Source organism: Diceros bicornis, chromosome 26 (assembly GCF_020826845.1).
Source record: "Diceros bicornis minor isolate mBicDic1 chromosome 26, mDicBic1.mat.cur, whole genome shotgun sequence".
In the NCBI taxonomy this organism is placed as follows: Eukaryota; Metazoa; Chordata; class Mammalia; order Perissodactyla; family Rhinocerotidae; genus Diceros; species Diceros bicornis.
In genome coordinates, this window is record NC_080765.1 from 47,266,157 (window position 1) to 47,290,137 (window position 23,981).

Sequence of the window (23,981 nt, forward strand, 5' to 3'; positions counted from 1 at the left end):
TGTCCCCTGTGCTGGTCCCTGCATTGGTGGTAGCCCCGTAGTGCTGTGTTGAGGAGGATTCCAAGCCACATCCAGGTCCGGGTGAAAGTATGCAGGGATCCATTAGTGATGTCTGTCAGGCACTAGGGGCTGAGCGTGTGGGAGGGCGCTCTGTCTGGTGCAGGACGAGGCTTGGCCTTGCCCACTGCGGCCCCTGAGACCCCCGACTGTCCATCCCCACGCAGGCACTCCCTGGTCCCATCCACGGTCTCCCCCAAACAAGGGGGCACAGCCCGGGCTGCTGGGGGGCTCAGCAGGGGCATGGCCTCCTCAGACACCCTCCCCTGCCCTCCTCTCCCTTCCCCTCACCAGGCTCTGGTGGCTGGGATGGCAACCTCTGCCCTCCTGCTCCTCCTGGCACTGCCTGCAGGGGCCTGGCCCGGCCTGAGGCTGCCCCAGCGGTCCTGTGTGCACTGCTGCCACCCAGCCTGGCCCCCGGCCGCCCCCGGCCTGCACGCCCACTTGAGTAATGAGGAGGAGTGGGTGTGGCTGCCCCGTGTGCGGCCCACCATTGACATCTCAATCCTCAAAGGTTAGTGTCTGTGGGGGGGCCCACCCTGTCCCCACACGGAGAGGCATAGAGAAGAGGGAACTGGAGAGGAGGGCAGCGCCCCAAGGCCCTGAGTTAGGCAGAGCTGGCTCTGGGAATGTGCTCGGGGCCCGGGTGGGGGACACTGAGCGCTATCCTTACTCCGCCAGCCTTGTAAGGGCCGTCAGCCCCTAGCCGCCCCCTCAAGCGGGGTGCAAGGGGCCTGGGAAGGGAGCTGTGAACAGGGGGGCCTGAGGCTCCCTTCAGTCCTGCTCATCGCCTGTGGTGGCCCTGCCAAGCCCAGCCCTGGGGAGGGGGGAAGGGAGGGAGGGCCCCTGAGGCCCCCTGGGCAGTGTCCCCCTTGGGAGAAGGCAAGAGAGGCTGGGCTCCAAGGGGTCATCGTCCTGGAGGGCTGGACAGCAGGCTGCACTCAGGTTGGACTTGGGTACCAACTTCCCTGCCCTCCCGTCCTTCAAAGCCCAGTTCAGACCCTTTCTCTGGTAGCTGCCCCGACCCCCGCCATCTCCAGTGTCCCCACCATCCCATGTGACAATCTGCATAGGCCCCAGAATAGCCACAACTTTGGCGTGTGGCTTCTCTTTGCCCCATGTGAGGGGCGGGTTAGCCCCATCTTACGGACGAGGACACTGAGGCTTGGAGAGGTGAGGTCACTTGCAAGGCCACATGGCCAGTGAGTCTGACCCTGGATCCCAAGCCTTGACAAACAGCCTCCGCTTGCTCCCCTGCAGGTGAGAAGGGCGAGGCGGGGGTCAGAGGTCGCACTGGCAGGAGTGGGAAGGAGGGCCCACCGGGCTCCCGGGGCCTCCGGGGCTGCAAGGGCCAGAAGGGGCAGGCGGGACCACCGGGCGCCCGGTGCCAGCGCGCCTACGCGGCCTTCTCGGTGGGTCGACGAGAGGGGCTGCACAGTGCCGACAACTTCCAGGCCGTGACCTTCGACACGGAGCTGGTGAACCTGGACGGCACCTTCGACCTGGCCTCGGGCCGCTTCCTCTGCTCCGTGCCCGGCGTCTACTTCCTGAGCCTCAACGTGCATACCTGGAATTACAAGGAGACGTACCTGCACATCATGTGCAACCGGCGGGCTGCGGCCGTGCTGTACGCGCAGCCCAGCGAGCGCAGTGTCATGCAGACGCAGAGCCTGCTGCTGCCGCTGGCAGCCGGCGACGCCGTCTGGGTGCGCATGTTCCAGCGCAACCGAGACAACGCCATCTACGGTGAGCACGGCGACCTCTACATCACCTTCAGTGGCCACCTGGTCAAGCCGGCTGCCGAGCTCTAGTGGCTGCGGAGAGGCCCCCACTCCACACCAGCCCCGGAAAGACTCTCCCCAGACCCCCAGCCCAACCTCGCCTGTGCCTTCGCAGCTTGGGGCCTGCCTGGTGGGACGGACGCAGGCGGAGTGGACTGATGGGCGGGGGTGCTCGGCTGGGGTGGGAGGGGACCTCTGCACGCAATGGAGTTGGCCCTCCTGGTCAAGCGACCTGCTCTGCTTATAAAGGGCTGTGCCGAGCACACTGCATGAGGACACTTGCAAAGCACCTACTGGGTGCAGGGCTGGTCGATGGGGGAGGCGGGGGGTCAAACGCAGACCCTGGCCCTCTCGGAGCCGATTCTAGCAGGAAACATGCTGAATTCCAGCGTGTTAGGAGGTGGCAGGGGCCTCAAGACAGGATGACGTCGGCAGGGTGGGGACGAGAGCCTCATCCTTGGGTGAACACGTGGCCTGGCTCTGGTGGCATCCCCTCGTCTGTCTGGAATGGGCTGGCTGGTGGAAAAAACTCATACTTTGGATATGCACCAGAGCTCAGTGGAGCCCCAGACCCCTACTCCCTGTCCCCGCAGGCAAGAGGGCAGGCATGGAGGTTGTCCACCCTCACTCCACAGGAGGCCTCTGTCCACCCTGGGTTGAAGCCACCAGGCAGCCCTGCCCTAAGGTCCACTCCCAGTCTGTTCCTTTCCTGCCACATGTCCCCTGGCCACTCCGGAACCTTCCGCCCAGCCCCTCTGGCCCCACCACTGCTACCTCCTCCGTGGGGCCTCCCTGGCATCTCCTCCAAGGCTGCTCCTTCCTGAGTGAGGATTCTGGGGCAATGAGGTCACCAGGGCCCTGGCAGGAGCCACGTGTGGAGTCACCAGAGCCGGGCCAGGCTGGCTGAGGTCCTGGGCTATGGTGAGGTGGCTGGAGCTTCATGCTGGCCGGGCTGGGCTGGAGACGTCGGAGCCCTCTTGAAGGAATGTCCATAGGCCACAGCCCGGGGCGTGGGAGGGGGCAGGAGGCAGCTGCTGGCAGCCCTGGCCGCCCCACAGATGCACCAGGAGCAGGCTGCCCGCTGGGCTGGCCTGCGGCCTCATGGGTGCTGGACCGTCACGGTGGCTCCCTCAATCCTTGTCCACCTCTGGGGCCCGAGGCCCAGCGAGTGCCTGGCCTGGCTTGTCCCTCCATCATGGCCTGCCCCAGCCCCGCTCCCTCCTACCAGGAGCCCCAGCCCACGTGAGATGAATCCCTGACCTGCTGGGGCCCCCACATCCACCTGGCCTGGGTGGAGCCCCAAGGAGGGTGGACAATCGTCAGCTGATGGGGGAGGTGGGAAGGAGGTGGGGGACCCATTCACCCATGTCACAAACAGGCACCTCCTCGTCCCCTGGCAGGGGGAGGAGATGCAGGTGGGCACATGACGACCCTCCTCTGCCCCCATGGGGCTCTGTTACCCCACAGGAACATCACCCCTGGGCTGAGGCTGGAGCCAGGAGCCTCCCCACCCCCGTGGATCGGGAGCCGGGCAGAGAGGACCTGGAACACAAAAGCCTAGAGAAGCAGAGCTGGGGCGGGGTGGTCAGCAGGCCCTGTCCTCCCAGACACACAGACCGGGGTTCCTGTCCCAGGACGGGCCACACCCTTGGCAGGTGGGGACCCGGGGCAGGTGAGCGTCCCCAGGCCCCGTGTGTGCCTATGCTGATCTCGCTGTCCGCGCTTCCTCGGGGTAGGCCTGTCTTGTCTGAACCAAGGGCCACATGTGGGGGCCCGGGCTGGTACTGGGGCTGGAGTCACGGCCTCACCTGGGTCTGGGCACAGGGCCCACGCCCCGGTCTCAGCCTCTTCACGGGCCCCCAGTCGGTGGGGGTCCAGATCCTGAGATGCAGAGCACTGGGGGCTTAAAGGGCATCCCTGTCCCCGGGAGCCCCTTGGCCCAACCCGACCTGGCTGTGGTACAGAGCAGGAGGGGGGTTCCTTACAGCCAAGGATGTGGGGCAGGGCTGGGTGGGGTGTCCTGGCCTGGTGAAGCCCAGGCCCCGCTGGAGACAGAATGGGTGTGGGGAGAGGACCCTGGGACGCTGAGCTGGGCAGAGGCCGCACTTTGGCCCCTTGGCCTGCAGCCTTTTATGGCTGGAATAGCTGGGCACGCCCAGGGCGCTAGGCAACCAGCAGGCGCATCAGGAGCCTCCTTGGAGCCCCGATGGGGGTGCAGTGGCTGGAAGGGCTCTGCTGTGGAGATAAAGGTGCCGGGACAAGAACAGGGGTCTGCAGGGGGATCGGGAGGACCCAGCCTCCCTCTGTCCTCCCAGGCCCTGGACTACCCCAAAGCCCAACCAGGACCTCCAGACACCCCTGCGTGCTGCGGGCCAGCCTGGCCAGGAGGCACCGGCAGGGAAGCCCCTGTCTGCTCAGCTCCAAACAAAATCTGTGTTCCTTCCAGCTTCTCTGCCCGGCAGCGGGGTGCTGAGGGCCTCTGTCGGGGTCCCCAGAGCAGCCTCTGGGACCCCAAGAGTCCGGGCAAAGCACCACTGCCCTGGGAGGGGCGTCTGGGCCTGGGCAGTCTGCAGGCCTGGCGGCCACTCCACCTCCTTCTAACCTCCGGACGTGAATCTGGAAGTCCATGGAGCCTGGGCAGGGGGCACAGGGGCAGCTCAGCCGAGCCCCCCAGAAAGGCCCTACTCTCAGCCACTGGCCTGGGAGGGCACAGCTGGTCGGGCCAAGAATGGCATCCAAGTGCCAAGGCCACTCGGGTCCTCAGAGAACCAGGGGCGGGGTGGGGCACACGCCCTGAGTGTGGCTGAGACCCCAACAAGACCCCCAGAGCCTCAGTGCACTCGGGGCGGGGGGATGTGCTGGGGGACACTGCCGGTGGGTCCAGGAGGAGAGGGTAGTGCCTGTGTCCCCCTCACAAATTCCAGGCTTATTTATTTAAAAAGACTACTAAGAACAGGGGACAGGGGAGGGATGATGTAAAGTCACCGTCTCCACAAAGTGATACAGGCAGGAGACGCAGCCAAGCGAGCAAGCCTGGAGGACGATAAGGGCACCCTCGGTAAGAGGCCGGAGACGCAGAAGTCAATGTGGCCCGGCCTCCTCACCGCTGAGAAGATAAGAGGGTGAATGACCCCAATCAGCACAGCGGGCGCAGGGCCGGCTCCAGCCTCCGTGCAATCAGGACAGTGCATGCGCCAGAGAGGGAAGGGGGGAGATGGAGACGGAGGGGGGACTCGAATAAGGGGCAGCTGCAGCTTTCTCCTGAGACAGGGAAACCCATCTGTGAGCCAATTCATCCATATTTATCCATTTAGTGGAATTCTAGTAAAACATCCATTTTTAAAATGTAGGTGAAATTTACAGAACATAAAATAAACCATTTTTACGTGAACAATTCAGGGACATTTAGTACATCCACAATGTTGTGCAACCACATCCTCTATCTAGTCCCAGACATGTTCATCCCCCGAAGAAACCCCGTCCCCATCAGCAGTCACTCCCCAGCCCCCTCCCCAGCCCCTGGCACCCACCCATCTGCTTCTGTCCCCGTGGATTTGCCTCTTCTGGACGTTTCATAGAAATGGACTCACACATCGTGTGGCCTTCTGTGTCTGGCCTCTCACTGAGCACGACGGCCTCAGGTTCATCCAGGTTGTAGGGAGTGTCAGATTTCTTTCCTTTTCATGGCCGAATAACATCCCCCTGTCAGGACAGAGCACAGTGTGTTTATCCGTCATCTGTTGATAAATATTCGGGGTGTTTCCGCCTTGAGGCTATTATGGAGGGTGCTATTATGAACGTTTTTGTATAAAATCCATTTTTTAACTCTGTAATATAGTGTCGGAGAGAGCCTGAAAGAATGAACAGGCAGGAGGAGCCCAGAGGATTGAGACCCAGCTCAGTTTTGCAGGGACACTTGTCCTAGTAGATGTTTGTTTTTTTTTTTTGTGAGGAGATCAGCCCTGTGCTAACATCTGCCAATCCTCCTCTTTTTTTGCTGAGGAAGACGGCCCTGGGCTAACATCTGTGCCCATCTTCCTCCACTTTATATGGGACGCCGCCACAGCATGGCCTGACAAGCAGTGCGTTGCTAACATCTGCCAATCCTCCTCTTTTTTTGCTGAGGAAGACTGGCCCTGGGCTAACATCCGTGCCCATCTTCCTCCACTTTATATGGGACGCCGCCACAGCATGGCTTGCCAAGCAGTGCGTCGGTGCGCGCCCGGGATCCGAACCAGAGAACCCCGGGCCGCCGCAGCGGAGCGCGCGCACTTAACCGCTTGCGCCACCGGGCCGACCCCCATGTCCTAGTAGATGTTAACGTCAAGTTTGAAGATGTAACAATGGATGCAGTGGGCACTGGGCGGGGACAAATGGAGCCCCGAGGCCTGTCACCCAAAGGATGAGGGAGCACGGACGTGTCAGCAAGGCAGGAGGCTGTGAGGAGGGCTCCGTCCATTTGAGGTTCACCCCACGTTCTAAAGCAACCTTCAGTTGAGTGAAACAGTCGTCAGCAATACAACCATTAAAAATGTGTGGGCTGCACACCCACGGGCACAGCAGCATCATCCACAAGAACCAAAAGGTGGAAACAACCCAAGTTATCTATGGATGGTGAACGAATGAACAGAGGTGGTCCACACGGCGCAATATCAGTCCAGACACTCTGATACACGCTCCCACATGCTGAACCTGAGGACTTCGTGCTGAGTGAAATAAGCCAGACGCAAAGAGACAAATACCGTATGATTCCACTCACGTGAGGTCCCTGGAGGAGTCAAATCCACAGAGACAGGAAGCAGGACGGTGGGTGCCAGGGGCTGGGCGGGGGTGGGGTGGGGAGTTGTTTAATGGGGACAGAGTTTCAGTTTTGCAAGACGAAAAAGTTCTGGAGAGGAAGGCTGCACAGCAGTGTGAATGTACTTAATGCCACTGAACTGTGCACTTAACATGGTTATGGTAAATTTTATGTGCCTTTTACCACAATTAAAAAAATATGTGGGATGGGGCCGGCCTGGTGGCGTAGTGGTTAAGATCGTGCGTTCTGCTTCAGCTGCCCTAGGTTCGCAGGTTCGGATCCTGGGTACAGATCAAGCCATGATGAGGCGGCATCCCACATAGAGCAACTAGAAGGATGCACAACTATGACATACAACTATCTACTGGGGCTTTGGGGAGAAAAAAGGAAAAAAGGAGGAAGTTTGGCAACATATGTTAGCTCAGGGCCAATCTTCCTCAAAAAAAAAAAAGTATTTAGCTAATCTCTGGATGGGAAAGACCTCTCGATTTTTAAAAAAAGTGTAAGAATTTCCCAAGTAGGTGAGTGACGGGTTTGAGTTTGTAAAAATAGAAAATATTGCTCTGTATCAAACCTGAAGCCAAAAAGCAAAATCCTGGGAAGTCTCCTGCCTTGGAGAGAGCCAAGGGGGCTTCCTGCCATCCAGGAGCCTGCACAGACACGTGGACTAGAGGACGTGGGAGCCTCGTCTGTGCAGGAAGGAGTAAAACCACCCCGGCCCGGGGGGAGCTCCTCCGCACCACCCAGGGTGTCAGCATCTCCACCTAGTCACCACCGTCATCCGTGTCCCTCAGGGAACACATGGGCAGGGCCTGGTGGGGGACACAGGCACGTGCCCCAGCTTGGCTGAGTCCCAAACGGGTGGCCCTGGAGGAGCGTGGACAGACCCACCGTCCAGAGGGCCAGGTGAGGCCACAGCCAGGTGTGGGGAGAAGTTCTGTTCCCCCATGTCCACTGACCCCTATGGACCGCATCACCACCTTCCAGGTTGTCCGGCAGTGGGGAGCCCAGTGGAGTGTGGGAAGGAGGGAAGACTGGGATTTGGTCACTCGCCACCGGGTAGCTGCTGCTTCTGCTGAAGAAGGCCCCTTGGTCTCCTGGTTCTGATAGCCCGTTGCCCCCAGCGCTGCCAACCCTGCGCCGCCCACGACTCTGCAAAATGTCCTTTAATTAAAGCTCCTCAAATTGCGCATGTGGCAGGGGGGCTGCCTGTGGAGTGGGGATGGGGCCCGAGAGACATCGGGGTCGGGGGAGCAGGAGCCGCGAGGGGTGTTGGCTCAAAGAGAGACATGGCCAGTCCCCCATGCCCGGCGGTCAGCTTCCTCCAGCCGGAGAACCAGCCCGTGTGGACGGCACCCCTTCCCCTCCTCCGGGCGCCCCTTTCTGGCACCCACAGCCCGGAACACCCCACACACGTGGCCACGGTCTGGGAGATGGACACTGGCCCATGTGTGCAAATGTCAGGGACAAGACCAGCTGAGAAAGAGCCTCGACCCCTCCTTCGAGGCAGGGCCAGCAGAGGGAGGTTTGCTCGGTGGGGTCCTTGTCCCCCCAATTCTGGGACCCCCCCAAGGGCCCAGATGGTACCCCCCGGTCCCCATCAGTGCAAATCTGGCAAATGCACAGCTGTCACTGCCATCTCCAGATATGTAGCCTGAAGGAGGGGGCAAAGAGTGGGCCTGGGACAGGGAAGGGCAGGAATGGGGACCCTCCTCAGGCTCAAGGACACTCAAAGGACTTTCAAGGTGAGGCCCCCCACCTGGGCAGCGCCCCCCCCCCAGTGTCACTGTTTTTCACTCAATAAACACCCTTTAGGGCCACAGTGGGCAGACCAGCCCTCAGGAGCTGGGATGGCAGTGGCCAGTCTGTACAGGACAGGACAGCGCACTTGGCTGCAGTGGAGGGGAGCCGGCAGTGTTGGGGTTGGGGACCCTCACTGGCCAGGCTGGAGGAGGAGTCACAGACTCAGGCGTCCCTCCAGGTCCTCATCGCCACCCAGCCCTTGAGATCCAGGGTTCCGCAGGGGCCTGATAAGTGACTGGCGAAGATTCTGTTCCCAATGTCATTCAGTCTCCCTCACCCCCCACAAAACACGTCACAGCTCCCCTCGGCCCCCAGGTCCCTGTGGGAAGTCCTTCCTGGTGTCTGCCCGTGGTCTGCCTGTCCTCCTGTCACAGGACACCCGAGGAGGCTGGGCTCTTCCTGACTCCTCCTCAGGACCCCAGCCAGGGCACCCCGACATCCTTCCTGCCGACAGAGGATGGGCTGGGAGGAGCCGCCACCCACCCAGGCCCATAAGCACAGCCTCGCTCAGCCCCCAGGACAGGCCAGCCTCCGTTTCCCTCATTGTCGGGGTACAAGACTGGCTCTGCCTCTGGGAGCTGTGCTCTGATCACCTCGCCCCTCCCTCTCGTGCTCCGCCCTGCCGGGCAAACAGACCCCTCCTGCCTCTGCACCCCATCCCAGAGGCGTCTCATCCTGCCCCCGCGGGCCGGATTTCCTGAGCAAGGTCACTCTGGGAGCCACTGGAGCCCAGCGGCCAATAAAACCCATTGATGCGGACAGAGAGCCCATAAAGCCAGTTACTCCCTCCGGAGGTGTTTGCTCTGTGCCACCCTCACCCCAACTCAGGGCCTGGGGATCTGGGATCTGCAGGCAGTGTGGTGGCTCTGGGGCCCCGACAGCTGTCCCTAGCCTGTGCTGGGTGCGGGAAGGCAGTGACCAGGCCAATCTGTGTCCCCATCTCCGCCGGCTCCCAGGGCCATGCTCCTCCGGGGACCCTCTTGTCCTTGTCCCCGACAGGCCCTCGGGGCTGTCCAGGTCATCATTCCCTCCAGCTCCACGCCCCGCCCTCACCGGGGCTTCAGGGACTATCCACACTGGCTGTGCCAAGTCCCCATGCCCACCCAGACCCAGGGTCCACGGGCTGCCCTGAATCTCCCGGAACATCCCACGGACTTCTCCACCTACTGGGTCCATCAGGCCCCGCACCCACACACACACACACACATGCACACGCACACACTCACACCCCTCGGGGCAGGAACTGGTCAGGGCACTGCTGGCGTCTGTTATCCCCACACGGCACTCTCGGCTGGCACGGCTCTGGGGAGGGAGCTCGCGATGTCAAATCAATTGGGAGAAATTGATCTGGGCAGAGATTTCTGATCCATCTGCTTGCTCCCCAAAGTCATTCTGAGCGGATGTATTTTGTATCCAGATCCGGGGGAGGCCTGACCGTGAAGGCATGGGCAGAGGGTGAACGGGCCTGTTTCTCTCTGGGCACCCACCCCTCCCTGGGATGCTGGTCCCTAGGACAGGGCAGGGGAGGGTTTGGTCACCAGCTCCCGGGGACTCTGATGCCAGGCTTTGTGGACCCCACAAGAGTCGTCACCCTCCACCCCCCGAACTGAGCCCAAGAGTGACGGAGACTGTGCCTGGGGCCCTGGAGGTGGCTGACTCCCCACACGCAGAGGGACAGGGCCCAAACCAGCCTCCCACTCTCAGCCCCAGCCTGGGGCTCCGAGGAAAGCACTGCTCCCTTCCTTCAAGCTGGTTTACACCCCTCTGTGTTATGTCTAAGTGGCCCTGCAGCCCTTCCAGCCGGGGGCTGGCCCACCCCCACCCCAGCCTCCTCCATCCACACGCTCTGATTCTCACCAGCTTCGATCCGCTCCAGGGACGATATTTGCTTTGGGAAAGAGTCAAACATTTATCCTCTCATTTATTCAGGAGAGCGGCTGTCACACAAGCGCCCTCATTATGCGATGGTGTGTCCAGAGCTTGGCCTCTGTCCGGCGGGTGCCCAGGCCCAGGCTGCAGACAGGGCCTTTCCCCTGCCTAGCACGGCTCCGCCTGCTCCCCGCGCCCTCCTGGGAGTCAACGTCCTGTTCTGGGCAGACCCAGGAAGTCAGAGCCAAGCTGAGGACAGCACCGGGCAGGGCTGTCCCAGATGGGGGGCTGTGGGCTGAGCGAGCCCCAAACTCTGGTCCTTCTCCTTCCGGCCTTGGAGAGAGGCCCAAGGGCCCTGGCCTCCAGCAAGGCTCGGGCATCTTCCCTGGATGTGTGAGGACCTGGCGTTTCTGGGGGTGGATGGCACCGCTCTGGTCCGGGGGACACAGAATTCCTCAGGGGCCTGGCATTTGCCAGCGTTTTCACGCCCACACAGCGCTGCCTTTCCAAGCCGGCTGCTATTTGCCTTGGGAGGCAGCTCCCCCCCCTGCTGTCTGGATATCCTCCTCTTCTGCTCCTGTCCCGCCTCCCTTCTGGCCGAAGCCCCTGCCAAAAGCAGAGAAGCGGGCTGCAGCTTCCTGCGTCCTTGCCTGCCCCTCCCCAGGAGGCCTCTCCCGCGGCCCCAGGGCTCCCTGCACCGGCCCCTTTGGACACCTGTGCCCCCACACCCCGCAGAAGCCTGGGGCCGACTCTCCACCCCCAACCTTCCCTCTCCCTCTGCACTTACCACCTCCCCACTCACTCCCACGGGGGGATCCACAGCCCCCAGCCCGGCCCTCATTCCCCACACCCTGGGTCAGCGCCCGTGGCCAGGCAGCAAGGGAGAGGCAGCAGCGGGGGTGGGCGGTGAGTGGACGGGGGCTCGAGGACAGGAGAGCTCAGCAGCCCTGGCAGTCTCCTCTGGAAGCCCGTCCGCTCTCGCTGCCCGGGGGGCTGCGCGCAGCTTCACAGCTGCCACCTCCAGAGTCAGCACAGTCAGAGGGCCCGGAACCCCTGGGCAGAGGCCACCCCCAGCGCCGTCGGGCTCTCTAATCACAGAGTAGCTGTTGATGTTGACCAGGGATATAGGGCTGATGAGAGGGTGGAGGCCGGGCAGGCGGTCAGCAGCTCACACCAATGGTCACTCTACCAGCCCGGGGGCAGGACTGGAGGATCAAGATGCCCTGACTGTTGCCCAGGACACCCAGGCCTGTCCCGCCCACCTGGTGACACCCAGAACCCAGCCTGCATGGTGAGAACAGGCAGGGGGGGGAGGACAGCTTTTCCTACAGGACCACCCACGGCCTCCCCGCAGACAGCCAGCCCTCACCACGGGGAGCATCCAGGCCACTGGGGGTCACCTCAGCAGGCCCCCGAATCTCAGGAGAAGGTTCTGCCCAGTGGGAAAATCAGACCAGGCAGGGCAAGAGCTGCCTGGCGCCACCGCCCGCAGCCCTCACACCTTGCTGGTCTGCATGAGCCCGTTGGCCTCAGAGCTGTGTGCGGGCGGCGTGGCCTCCTGCGGGCGGCCACCCTTGTCTGGCTGAGGCTCCATGGCATCTGCGTCCTCGGCACCAGAGCCCTTGCGGAGGCACAGAACCTTCCGGAAGCTCTGGCGGAAGTTGTCGGAGAGGAAGCCATAGAGCACAGGGTTGGCGCAGCTGTTGGCGTAGGACAGGATGACCACGAAGAAGTAGGCGCCGGCTGAGGCGGGCTCCTCGGGCAGGACGAAAGCCAGGTTGACGATGTTGACGATGAAGAAGGGCAGCCAGCAGCCCACGAACACGACCACCACCACCACCACCATGCGAGTCACCTTGCGCTCTGACCGCCGCCGCGTGGAGCCCACGCGCATGCCCGACGCCTTCACCTTCACCACGATGAGCAGGTAGCACAGGCAGATGACCAGCAGCGGCCCGAAGAAGCCGAGCACCGACGTGTAGATGATGAAGACGGCGCCCCACAGGCCCACGGGCTCCGGCCAGCTGAGGTTGCAGGTGTCCCAGCCCTCCTGGATGTCAGCGAAGACGACCAGTGGCAGCGACATGAGCAGCGAGAAGGCCCAGACTGCGGCGCTGGCCAGCTTGGCCACCCTCGGGCGGCGCCAGCGGGTGGAGCGGATGGGGTGGACGACGGCCAGGTAGCGGTCCACGCTCATGACGGTCAGGCAGAAGATGCTGGTGAACTGGTTGATGCCGTCCAGCGTCATGACCAGGCGGCACAGGACGTGGCCGAAGGGCCAGTAGGAGACGGCATTCTGCGTGGCCAGGAAGGGCAGCCCCAGCATGAGGAGGACGTCGGCCACTGCCAGGTTGAGGATGTAGATGTTGGTGACTGTCTTCATCTTGGCGTGGCGCAGCACCACGTAGATGACCAGCGCATTGCCACCCAGCCCTGCCACGCACACCAGCAGGTACAACACGGGCACCACAACCGCCCGGGCCCCCGGGGACGGCGCCAGCCCCACCAGCGTCCTGTTCTCGCCGCCCCCGCTGGTGGCTGCCAAGGAGGTGTTCCAGCCAGCTGGCACAGAGGCCGGGAACAGAGGCTCCATCGCAGTGCTGCGGGCAGGGCCAGTACGTCCTCTCTGCAAGAGAAGAGGCGAGGACACGGGAGCCATTAATCGGACAGCCAGGTGGTTCCTCCCCTGTGCCCGCCCTGCCTGCCCCGGGAGGTCCAGGATTACCCGACGGCTTCGGGTAAACACGATTACTCGATTACTCGTGGTCAACTCCCCGGGAATCACGTTAAGCAAATTGTTTGGAAAACAAGCCTGGAGAGGAAGGAGTGCAGCTGCCTGAGACCCGAGGCAGCTCTGTCGATACCATGACGGCGTCCAGAGCCCTGACCATCCCTACTCACCCCCCACAGCCTCCTGGCTCGACCACGGCCACTCTCGAGTCCGCAGCTGCTCTCACTGAGGCCTCATGGAGTCCTGGGGGCAGCACTGCTACCCCCAACTCACAGGGAAGGGACTGAGGATGGCGGGAGTCACCTCCCCAGGGACCCGCAGGATGGGTGGAGAGGGACCAGGGCCTGACAAGGAGGCCAAGACATCGGCCAGACATGGCAAGCCCCTCGCACCCAGCTGATGCCACCCACCAAGCTCCACTCTCCTGGTGACCCCAAAGCTGGACTCCAGGTGACCTCCTGGAACCATCAGGAGGGTGCCGGACCTTCCACGTGGCTGAGAAGCCAGACTTCAGGCTGCAGAGGCTCTGCCAGTGTCCAGCTGGCTCTCAGGAATACTGTCTCCCGGTGAGGGGCGTCCGTGCCACCCTTGGAAGAGCCCTGGCCATGTGGCTGAGAGGCATTGGTTTCCCTGCCACCTGACAGCCCCCGGCCAGCCCACCTGCCGCAGCACAGATGTCACTGGGGGACAAGGAGATGACCCGGGAAACGGCCAGAGGAAATGCATGTGTGTGTGTGTGTGTGTGTGTGTGTGTGTATGTGTAGGGGGAGCCCGACACTGGGAGAGGGTGTGTGAAGGGGGAAATTGGGGAGAATGGGTGGAAGGCACGGGGTTTTGCAGGGAAAGAGCTGAGGCAAAGACGGGAAAACGCGGATGTTTGCAGTTTAAGGTGATGGGCGCAGGTCTCTTCATATAGTTTTCACACTCCTCTGTATGTCTGAAATAATCCACCAGAAATGGTGATGCTCAAGAGGAAAACGTCTCCACCAATGGGAGGGAGCGGAGAAAGGGAGGTGGGCGGGGCTGAGGTCTCGGCCACACACCATGTGGGGTCGGGGGCTAGCAGGGAGGCTAAGTGGCCCCAGGGACCCAGACAAGGGCCTGTGAGGGGCTGGAAAGGGCGCTGATGACCCAACAGGGTCACTCAGGCCCAGTGGCCCCCAGGTCACCTCAGAACAGAGGACACCCCCCAGCACCTGCCAGGCCTGGACTGGGACCCCCAGAGGGGGAGGCACTGAAATCTGGTAGACGAGGGGGGGCCCAGAATTAGCCACACTGACAATGACAGAAAGAACCCTCTGCTCCCGATGGGCAGACACACCAGAATTTCCAGGTGCACTCAGCTAATTGACACCGGGAAACATGACACAGAAAATGGACAATGGGCAGGTGAACAGGTAGATTCATTTCAGGTGAAATAGAAACAGCATGACTTAACAAGAATGCCTAAGATATGTTTAGATGTGTTTAGGATCCTCAGTAAGGCGTGGATAGAGATAAATTTGGCTACTGTCTAAGAAGTAAAATGAACAAGTGTCTATTTTTGAAAGTTACAACTCTTGGGTGTGAAAAATTGCCATTTGGACAAAAAAAAACCCAAAACAACCCACAAAAGTCAGGATCAAATCCAGTCTGGAAACAGCTGAAGAGAGAATTGGTGAATCGGAGGAGGGGCTGAGGGAGGCCCCAGAGTGTGGTGCGCAGGCAAGGGGGCTGCAGGGGAGGGCTGGGGGGCAGGCACATCCCTCAGAGGGGAGGGTTGGGACTGACCGCAGACGAGAGTCTTGCACAAACTCGCCCCGAGCAAGATGAAGTAAAAATGAGATAGCGTCAGAGCCGACCTCCAGAGCATCCAGGATAAAAGACTGCCCGCTGGGGAGACAGGACGGAATCCCATGGGGAGTGAGGAGCCGGACAACAAGCTCCATTGGCCACAGGGGCTTCGGAGCCAGTGGGAGAGACACGCGGTCACCCTGGATCCCCACCCTGATGTTATGCTGTGACCTGATGTGAGATGTGTGACAAAAACTCAGTTAAACAAAAGTCAAGGTTTGATGTTTGGGGACAATCTCGATTCAAGACAGAGCCAGGGTCCCTCCAGCAGCCCGCTGGGCCCTCGATCGGAAGGGGTGCTCCTGGGTTGGGGGAGCCCACACTTCCTGGGCGCTTTGGCCACGTCTGTGCCCAGCAAGGAGGAGAGTCTCCCAGGACACTCAGAGATGGATGGCCTGCAGGCTCGCTCTGCGGGCAGGGAGTTGGCCTGCTGACCTCTGTCCCCAGGGCCTGGTGCAGAGGGGCCCCTCCTCACACTTTAAAAAGAAATAAAAAATTTACAGTAATGTTTGAAGCTCCCTTGAGGTGCTGGTGGGGAATGAATTCTAGCAGGACGGTGGTCTGGAGACAGCCAGGTGGGCTGCGTGGGCTTCCAGGTGGAGAGTCCTGGGGGCCACACCCCTCCCCAAAACACCCGATGGGCTTCCTGTCCATTCTGCGTGAGACCCACAGGGGTTGGGTGGGGAAAAAGGCACAGCCCCCCGATGGGGAGGGGCTCAGATGCTGCCCCAGCTCGGGGCCTGGATGTTCCTTTGATCCTAAATCAGGTACCTGCCTTGTCTTTAGGAAGCTCTCGGCTGCTCAGGACTCCTCTGGGGGGCTGCCAGGCGCCCAGTTGACAAGAACCCAGAATGGGCTGAGCAGACTGCCAGGCTCCCCTGCCATCCCCCAAACACCCCTAATCCTGAGTCAGACTTCAGAGCAGCGAAAACCTAAATCAGGCCGCTGTTGCTGCGCCTGCCTCTTGGAACATAATTCCGCAGGAGCCATTATTCAGAAGCGGCAATCTTCTTAGTCACAGAAATTACACACTCGTGGGAAAACCGCCCCTAGGGCCCTTTTCCCACTGAGTGGGGGATTCAGCAGGAATGGGCTGTGCAACCGACCGTGAGCATCCCCACCCAGAGCCCCCCACCAGGAGGGATCTCACAGGGAACAGACCCCAGCCCTGCCCTGCCCCAGCCAGCCCCCAACACTGGCTGAGTGATCCTGGGTGAGTCCCGCCACGTCTCCCGAGCCCTGGCTTCGCGTAATCGGCGCCTCCCACAAACTGCGAAGTCGCTGAGCAGATGACAGAAACTCAGGCGCCTGGCTCACAGGTGCTCCTACTCACCTGCCCCAAACAGCCCGGCACCTCTTCCCCAGCGCCAGGAAAGGCACCCGCCTTGGGCTTCGTGGAGAAGGGGACCAGAGGCTTCCCAGGGACTTGGGGATAGGGACGGGGCCTCAGTGCTCAGTGGCTCCGTGCCTGGGCTGGAGGTCCAGCCTGTGCCTCTCTAAGCCCTTCCAGCCTAGCCCTACGTCAGGTCAGCCGGAGGGAGCTGGCATCCTCCACCAGGGGCAGCTGCAGCTCAGAGAGGTCGCGCCGGTGCACATGGGGCCCACGCCTCACCCGGCAGGCTGCAGATCCACAGGTGCTCCTCCAACCTGTGCGGGGTGGGGGCAAACGTGGGGGACATCGTGGCTAAGAGGACAGGCCCCAGCACGATCCCCATCCCAGGGCCTCGGATCCAGGCTGCCTCCCCCATGGGAGGACCCAGCTCTCGTGTGTGGCCAACTCCTGCTCCTCCCCTACACACGCTCTGGCCATCCTTAAGACAGCCTGTGGTCAGGGGCTGTATCCCCTCCCTACGAGGGGGAAACTGAGGCAGGTGTGGGTGGGCTCGGTGCAGCAACAGGGAGGCCAGGCTGGCAAAGCCCCCTCCTCAGGGTGTCGGGGCAGTCTGCACACCCTACAAGATCACGTTCCACCTCCAGCACACTTTCTTGGAAATCCAGGTCACTATTTTGCCAGGAACCAATGGTGGGTCATTGTCATTGGTGGTATGGACCACCTTCCGCCCCGGAGGCCCCCAAGTGGCTGGCTATCCCCAGGAACCTGCTCCTCAGAGGCGGCTCGGCAGCAGCCAGCACAACCTCAGGCTTCGGGCAGCACAGGCTCCAGCTCTTGCCTTTCCCCAGGACCCAGGGCGGCTGGCAGACTAGGGACAGTGGGCCAGGCAGGTGGGCAGGTGAGGGCCCCACCGGGACCCTGGGTGGGGAAAGGGCAATCAGGTGAACTTCGGGGGCTTGTGCTCCCTTCTAGGGAGGCGCAGGGGGGCCCCAGAGCACAGGTGCCAAGCCCTGGAGAGGCGGGGGCTCCGTTCCCAGCCGGCAAAGGCAGCACCCCGTCTCCTCCCCAGTGCAGGGCGAAGCACCCACTGGAGCCCCCAGGACCAGGCAGCCTGTGCGCCAGCCGGCAGGGCCACTGAGCTGGCCCCGCTGCCTGCAATCTTCCCGCTGGCAAAGGGCAGACCCCACCTCGACCAGCTGGCCCCGCGCCCACTGTGCCTCAGATCAGCTCCCCCGCGCGCCCCCAAGGCTCCTGCTCCCTTGGAATTCCACTTCCTACACCCAGTCCCCATCCACAGCCTCCAAGCATGCAAACCCTCCCCAGCCGCGTCGCCCACTCTCCACCACCCCCAGGACGAGCCCCGCCGCGGCGCCCACGCCCACGGCGAGGTGGTTAGGCTGAGAGGCGCGCAGTGGGCAGAGTCTCCCTGCGGCTTCTGCCCTGACCCTGGCGCACCGGGGCCCAGAGGCCAGGGGACGGCGAGGATGAGGGCAGCAAGGGAGTGCGAGGGGATGGAGCGGCTGAGACTGGGGAGCAGACAGAAAGGGAGGGGAGGGAACCCGGCGGCGGCGACAGGTGAACCCCGAAGGTGCACAGGGGGCGCGTAGGGGACACGCCGCGCCCCAGGCGGGGAGAACGCGCGGCGGGACCCCGGGGCCAGGGCGGCGCGGGGCTGCGCACGGGGTGGTGCGACCCCCGGAGAGGATAACACGGATCCGAAGCGGGACCCGGCGAGAGAAGAGGGCAGGGGCCCAGGCGGGGACGCGAGGCGGGGGCGCAGTACTCACCGGCGGCGTGGCGCCCTCTGTCCGGGGGGAACCGAGTGCCGTATTCGCTGGCTAGCTCGGGGCTCGGGGCGCCGGGGGGCGGGGCGCGGGGCGGGGCGTGGGGCGGGCGCTCTGCTCCCCGCGGGCCCCACGCCACTCCGCCACTCCGTCCGTCCCTTGTCCCGAGGCCTTCGCGCGGTCGCCCTCAGCCCTCGTCCCGTCAGGGCGACTGGGTGACAGTGGCGGCCCCACCTCATTCTCTTCTGTCCGTCTGGCCGCAGACCGGAGCGTGGAGGCGGTCCTGCACCCAGCAGGGGCCGAGGGCCCAGTAGCGCATTCCCGGGAGTCTGAGGAGGATCCGGAGTGTCCTCACCCCCCGGGGAGAAGCGCTGGAGGCCTCTGCTCAGACAGATGGGGTGGGATTGTGCCAGAGAGATAGATCAGCATGATGGCCCGGGGCAGCAGGAGGCCCCAGCTGGCTGGGTGGTTTTGGGATTCCCAGGATGCTCCTGTCACTCTGGGGTGTCCCCTTAAGCAGGCATCAGAGCCCCCCTCCCCCATCAAAACAGGCCCCCTGGGTCTCACACCTAGGGTCATGGGCTTGGCAGGTTGGACTGAGAACCTGCAGTTCTGACCAGTTTCCAGGTGGTGCCACTGCTGCTGGCTGGGGCCCTGCTGTGAGGGGCACTGATTCTGACCAGTAGTATGAGTGCCTCATGTCCGCTCGAATGGAGAGCTGGGTGGGCATTTGCACAGGCTCCCACACCGGATGCAGCCCCCAGCTCATGGAGCCCAGCCACTGGCTGAATGATGCCCCGTGCTGGACAGTCTGTCCTGAGGCCCAAGGCCACAGGGCCAGCCCTCAGCCCCGCTTTGGTCCCTTCGCGACACTGGGATCTTTCCAGGCCTGGCCCTGGTCCTGGGCCCCTAGGGCTGCAGGGACAGAGTAGCCTGTTGGAGGAGCCCCCGCCCTGGGGACAGGTCCCAGAGTCCCCTAGCCTGACTCAGCCCTGCCCCCCCACCACCCTCACACTTGGGCCCCACTCAGAACCTTCCGCTCACCCTGCCAGGGCTGAACTGGACTTTGCTCCAGGGACCTCGCCTTCTGCCCAGACTCAGGTCAGGGCCAGGCGCTGGGGAGGAGCTAGAGGCTGGTCCCAGGGCCCCTCCCCAGCATTTGTGTAAGCCCTTTGCCTTTCCGCCCTGTCTGGAGGTACCTGGGCTCCACCTTGCCCCACATGCAGCAGCGACTTCTCCAGGCAAGTCCTCTGAGAACCCCTTTGTGGCCCCCTAAACTGCTCCTTGCCCACCCACGTCTGCCCAGCCCTCCCCTCAGCCTCCTCCCGGCATCCTCACCATCCTTATGGTTCACACCTCACCTGTGGGCTGTGCTGACCCAGCTCCCACCCACCATACCCAGAGGCTTCCATCAAATTCAGGGGATTCTTGAGCAGCCTCCTCCATCCCACTGTCCTGGGGGTGCGGGGTCCCGTGTGGGAGTCGGTGCCCAGTGGGTGGGTGCTTGGTCCAGTCACAGCCCAGCATCAGGCTGGGAGGCCCTGCCACCGTAACACCTGAGCGGTCTCACCTGGGTTCTCCTGGGGGCTCTGATGGGAAAGGAAAGAAGGTGCTCAGAGAGGTGGCCAGGCCCCCCACCCAAGGCTGCCTTCCCCTCCCCTGTCGTCCAGGTCTCCTGGCAGGAGTCCCCTCTCCTCTCAGCCCCCAGTTCTGAGACTGCACACCACCCCTGTCCCAGGAGGATCAGGTGAGGTGAAGCCTGGGACACTCTGCAGAGGTCGTGCCCAATATGGGCGAGGAGGGTGGGGATTAGCAGCAGCTGGGAGCCATGGCAACGGGGCAATGCCCAATGGACTCCCCAGAGATGATCCTCCAACCCCTCACTAGGGGACCCCATCCTAGCTGTGAGCCCTGCCATGGCCTGTGACCCGCCTTTCCAGAGGCTGAGGCCAGTGGCTGCTGGACACAAAGTCCGCCCCTCCTGCCCCCCCAGCCACTCTGCCCCCACCCCGCCCCCAGCCCCTGCCAGGCTTGGCCACTGGTGCCGCGGCTGCCCATGATTATTCAAAAGCGATGGAGGCTGACTCCAGTTCACCTGGAAACACCCCGGAGGCCACCTGTCTGTGTTCCTAGGAAGCTCCCCGGGCTGGGGTGGGCCCTGGGGTTGGGGGTGAGACACTGTGCTCTGGCCACACTGGCCCTCCCTCCACTCCTCGGGTGGGTCGTGCTGCCTCCCACTATTGAGCCTTTGCCTTGGCTGTATACCTGCCTGGCACACCCCGCCTCCCTTTCCCCAATTAATTCATCTGTCAGCTTGAATGTCCCTTCCTCCAGGAAGCTCCCCTGGCTGCCCCACACTGGTTGTTTGTCCCTCGGCCAACCCCTGCTCCCAGACCACGTCCCCTTGGCGATGTCTGTCCTGGTTGTGGAAGGTGTGAATGTCGGTGAGAGAGCATCTGGCACCCACCACCCTGCCGATGCCACTGTGGGCTCACAGGAGGCATGGGGCCTTCTGCAGGAGCCTGAGCCCCTGGGGGCCAGTGGGTGGCTGGGCCGACCCTCCCGGCCCTGGTTAAAATGGGGGCACATTAAATTGCAGCTTCTCAGCCTTCAGAACAGGAGGTGGGGTGCCGTGAGGCTTCACTCCAAAGGGGCTTACAGGGCATCATGCTGTGCTGGGCACCGTCCAGACGGTGGGATAGAGTGGGGACCAGAGACCCAGCCCCTGGCAAAGGGGCCACAAGCCTGGCTCGGCCAGGGAAAGGAGGTTGAGGAATTTGGGTGGAATGCATCCCAGGAGACTTGGCATCCTGTGCTGGTGAGGAACCCCCGCATCTCCTAGGGCATCTCTGGGACCCCACCTGGACCCACTCCCTCCTAGGTGGCTCTTCCCTCACCTGCCAGTTGCACAGCCCAGGTGAGGCCTCAGGCCCGCCCCAAGCACTCTGATTGGCTCAGCTGGGGGCGGAGCCTTTGCCAGCCTAACCCCACCCCCTGCCTAGAGAAGGAGGTGGAGTCTGTGAGGTCAGGGTGGGGCAGGTGTGTGCTCCCTGGTAAGTCTCTCCTGGGCACTCCAGAGGGTCAACACGGCCAGAGTGCCATGGCCAGACCCCCAGGTGGAGGGCACATGCCACCAGACATGGGGCGAGTGCAGGAAGATGCAGAAGCGGGACACCGGGTGGGGATGAACCTGCACCTGGCAGGGCCCAGCTGCCTGGCACACGTGGGCCCCTCCCCACCCTGCGGCCTGGGGGCAGGAGAGACAGAATTCTGCAGGTCCTAGCTCTTCATCTGAAGAGGCTCAGAGAGGGCAAGGGGCGTGGGTGGGTGCAGAGCAATGGTGAGCTTGGATCCGAGTCTCTGGACTTGGGGCCTCGGGCCTGCTCAGGACACCCTGCTGTCCCTCGAATGGGGGGCTCTGCAGAGGTGAGGAGGGGACAGATGTAGACTGTCCTGTCCTGGGTAGGCTGGAGTGTCCTGCATGTGGCTGCTGCAACCCAGCTGGGAGCCGCCTGGTCCTAGACGGTGAGTCCCTGGGAGGCCAGGCCTGGTCTGGGCTCTGGCAGGGCCTGGATGTCCAGGAGAGGCCTCTCAGAGTGACTCAGCTGGGGACGGCAAGCCCCATTCTTGCCAAACACGGCGCTGGTCTTCCCCACCTCCCCACTGGCTGTGCCAGGCGGCCCTCAGGCCACCGCTTCCAGGGCCTGGGGCTCAGCCCAGCAGGGTGATGAAAGGAGATGAAGCCGGTCCATGCAGGTAAGATGGCCATTTCCAGGGCCACCAGCCTGTGTGCGGGACACCGACCCCTCTGGCAGAGCCAAGTCTGGCGCTTGGGCCACATGGCACCGGGCACAGCCATGGGCACTGACTCAGCGGCATGCTGTGAAGGTGGCGGGCATCGAAGGAGATGAGGGAGGCGGTGCACTTCCAAAATTAGCAGACATGAAGTGGGAGCTGTTGTTATCTCCTTTGCAGACAGCGTCATTGATCCAGCAGACTAGCCAGTGCCTGCCCTGAGCCCGGGGCTGAGGACACCAGGACAGGGTGGCAGAACTGCCATCCAGCCCTGCCTGATGCCAAAGGCCGTGGGCTTCCCTGCTGCCTGGCCAAGGAGGTGGGGGGAGATGGCGGGGGAGGACCTGAGGTTGGGAGCCCAGGTGACGAGGAGAGGGCAGTGCTGTGGCATGGGAAGGGAGCACACACCCTGTTTGGGGATGCTGTGTCCCAGGGGCCTGGGCTCGTCTGCAGAGGGGCCAGGAGGCATTGTGGCTTGGGGTCCAGAATGTTCTGTGTGGCCAGGCAGAGCTATGGCCCACACAGCTGCAGGCTGCCTAGATCAGCCTCCCCTGGAGGCAGGGCGGGTCCTGAGGCCCTGGCTGTGTTGCTGGGTTTGGGCTACTGTCCACCACCACTGCCCTGAACCCCCAGAGGACAGGGTCAGGAAACGCCAAAGGAGATGGCGGGAGTTGGTCGGCAGGGCCCTTCTTCCAGGGGCCTGAGGCCAGCCCACTGGGGATGGGCGACTGAACATGCTAATGGACAGTGGCCAGCCACATATGACAAGGAAACTCTGACCCACAATGTGCAGCAACCAGGCGGGAAGCTCACCCACAGCATCTGCCCAGATTGGCCAGGACTCGGTCAGTGATGGCAGCTACCCTGCGTCGTCCCCACTTCCACCCCAGGGCCAGTCAGAGAAAGCCTGCCGTGCTCCCCAAACCCTCACATGGGGCACCTGCTTCTAGTCGGCCGCCCCAGCCTCCATGAGGTCACAGCCGCAGCCGGCGCTTTTTTCCACCATAAATTTTCCCTCTCCCCAGCCCGCCCTTGAGTCTGTCTAAGGCAGTGGCGGGGGCTGACCCCTTGCCATGGCCAGCTCTGAGTGAAATGCCTCTCTGTTCTCGCCTGGGTCTACAGGTCGTCGGTCAGAAGCACATGTAACAACCTGGATCTGCGATTGGCGTCTGAAGAGGGGGTGATCTGGTGGGACTGAGCCCTTAACCTGTGGGATCCAATGCTGTCTCCAGGTAGACAGTGTCAGAGCTGAGTTAAATTGCAGGACATCCGGCTGGTGCCTGAGAATTGCTTGATGTGTAGACACATCTGGTGTCAGTAGTGAAGAACTGAGCGTTCTGAGGGTGGAGAAAACAGAGGAGGTTTTCGTCTATAGCGTGCCACCGTGTAGTCACGCAAGGCCCCACGCTTGGCAGAACACCCTGCCATGGCCATCTCGAAATTCTTAATGACTTGACCTTTGAACCAGGGTTTTGTAAGTGATGTCTGATGGCGCAGTGACGCTTGGGTGGGAGCAGGGCAGATGCGTGTGATACGCCCCGTGTGCGTGTGGCATCCGAGGTGCCCCTGAGCACACAATTCCGGTGGACCCACCACGCACGGAGTTAAGGCCAGAGCTGGTATAGGGTCTCCTGGGGCTGCCGTAACGAAGGACCATAAACTGGGGGGGTCTTAAGACAACAGAGATGTGGTCTCCCATAGTCTGGAGGCCAGAAGTCTGAAATCAAGGTGTCGGCAGGGGCACGCTCCCTCCTGAGGCTCTAGGGGAGGATCCATTCCTGCCCCTTCCAGCTTCTGGTGTTGGGACAACGCTTGGTGTCCCTCGGCTTGTGGCTACATCACTCCAACCTCTGCCTCCGTCTTCACACTGCCGTATCCCTGTCTGTGTGTCTCTCTGCATCCTCTCCTCTTCTCATAAGGACACCAGTCTTGATGTAGGGCACTCCTAAACCTGGGATGATTCCATCCTGAGATCCTTAATTACATCTGCAAAGGCCTGATTTTCAAAAAAGGTCACATTCTGAGGTTCCGGTGGACATGCATTTTGGGGGGATACTTTTCAAGCCGGTACACAGGTGAGCCTGTTTTGTCTATGAGTGAACGGGGAGGGAGGGTGGGAGCTGTAACCGAGGGGCCGTGCTCTCTGTTGGAACCAGAACCTGCTTTGAACGCAGAAGAAGGCAGGGGTGTTCTAAGA

At 62.4% G+C, this 23,981-nt stretch overlaps 2 protein-coding genes across 2 annotated transcripts; one reads left to right on the plus strand and one right to left on the minus strand.

The window, feature by feature from the left end:
• The first annotated feature begins 366 nt into the window (after positions 1 to 366).
• C1QTNF8 (C1q and TNF related 8) lies at positions 367 to 1,868 on the plus strand. The gene is made up of 2 exons (XM_058570600.1): positions 367 to 571; positions 1,318 to 1,868. Exons 1-2 carry the CDS (start codon positions 367 to 369, stop codon positions 1,866 to 1,868), a joined length of 756 nt encoding a protein of 251 aa, XP_058426583.1.
• Positions 1,869 to 11,803: 9,935 nt separating this feature from the next.
• SSTR5 (somatostatin receptor 5) lies at positions 11,804 to 12,901 on the minus strand. Its single transcript, XM_058570601.1, has one exon. It carries the CDS (start codon positions 12,899 to 12,901, stop codon positions 11,804 to 11,806), a length of 1,098 nt encoding a protein of 365 aa, XP_058426584.1.
• Between the last annotated feature and the right edge of the window lie 11,080 nt (positions 12,902 to 23,981).

What these genes read in the sequence shown, in the direction of transcription:
- C1QTNF8 (XM_058570600.1), top strand. Translation starts at nt 367, where the DNA reads ATGGCAACCTCTGCCCTCCTGCTCCTCCTGGCACTGCCTGCAGGGGCC. An exon ending in TGACATCTCAATCCTCAAAG is followed by an intron (nt 572 to 1,317) that starts GTTAGTGTCTGT and finishes GCTCCCCTGCAG; the next exon opens with GTGAGAAGGGCGAGGCGGGG.
- SSTR5 (XM_058570601.1), bottom strand. Translation starts at nt 12,901, where the DNA reads ATGGAGCCTCTGTTCCCGGCCTCTGTGCCAGCTGGCTGGAACACCTCC.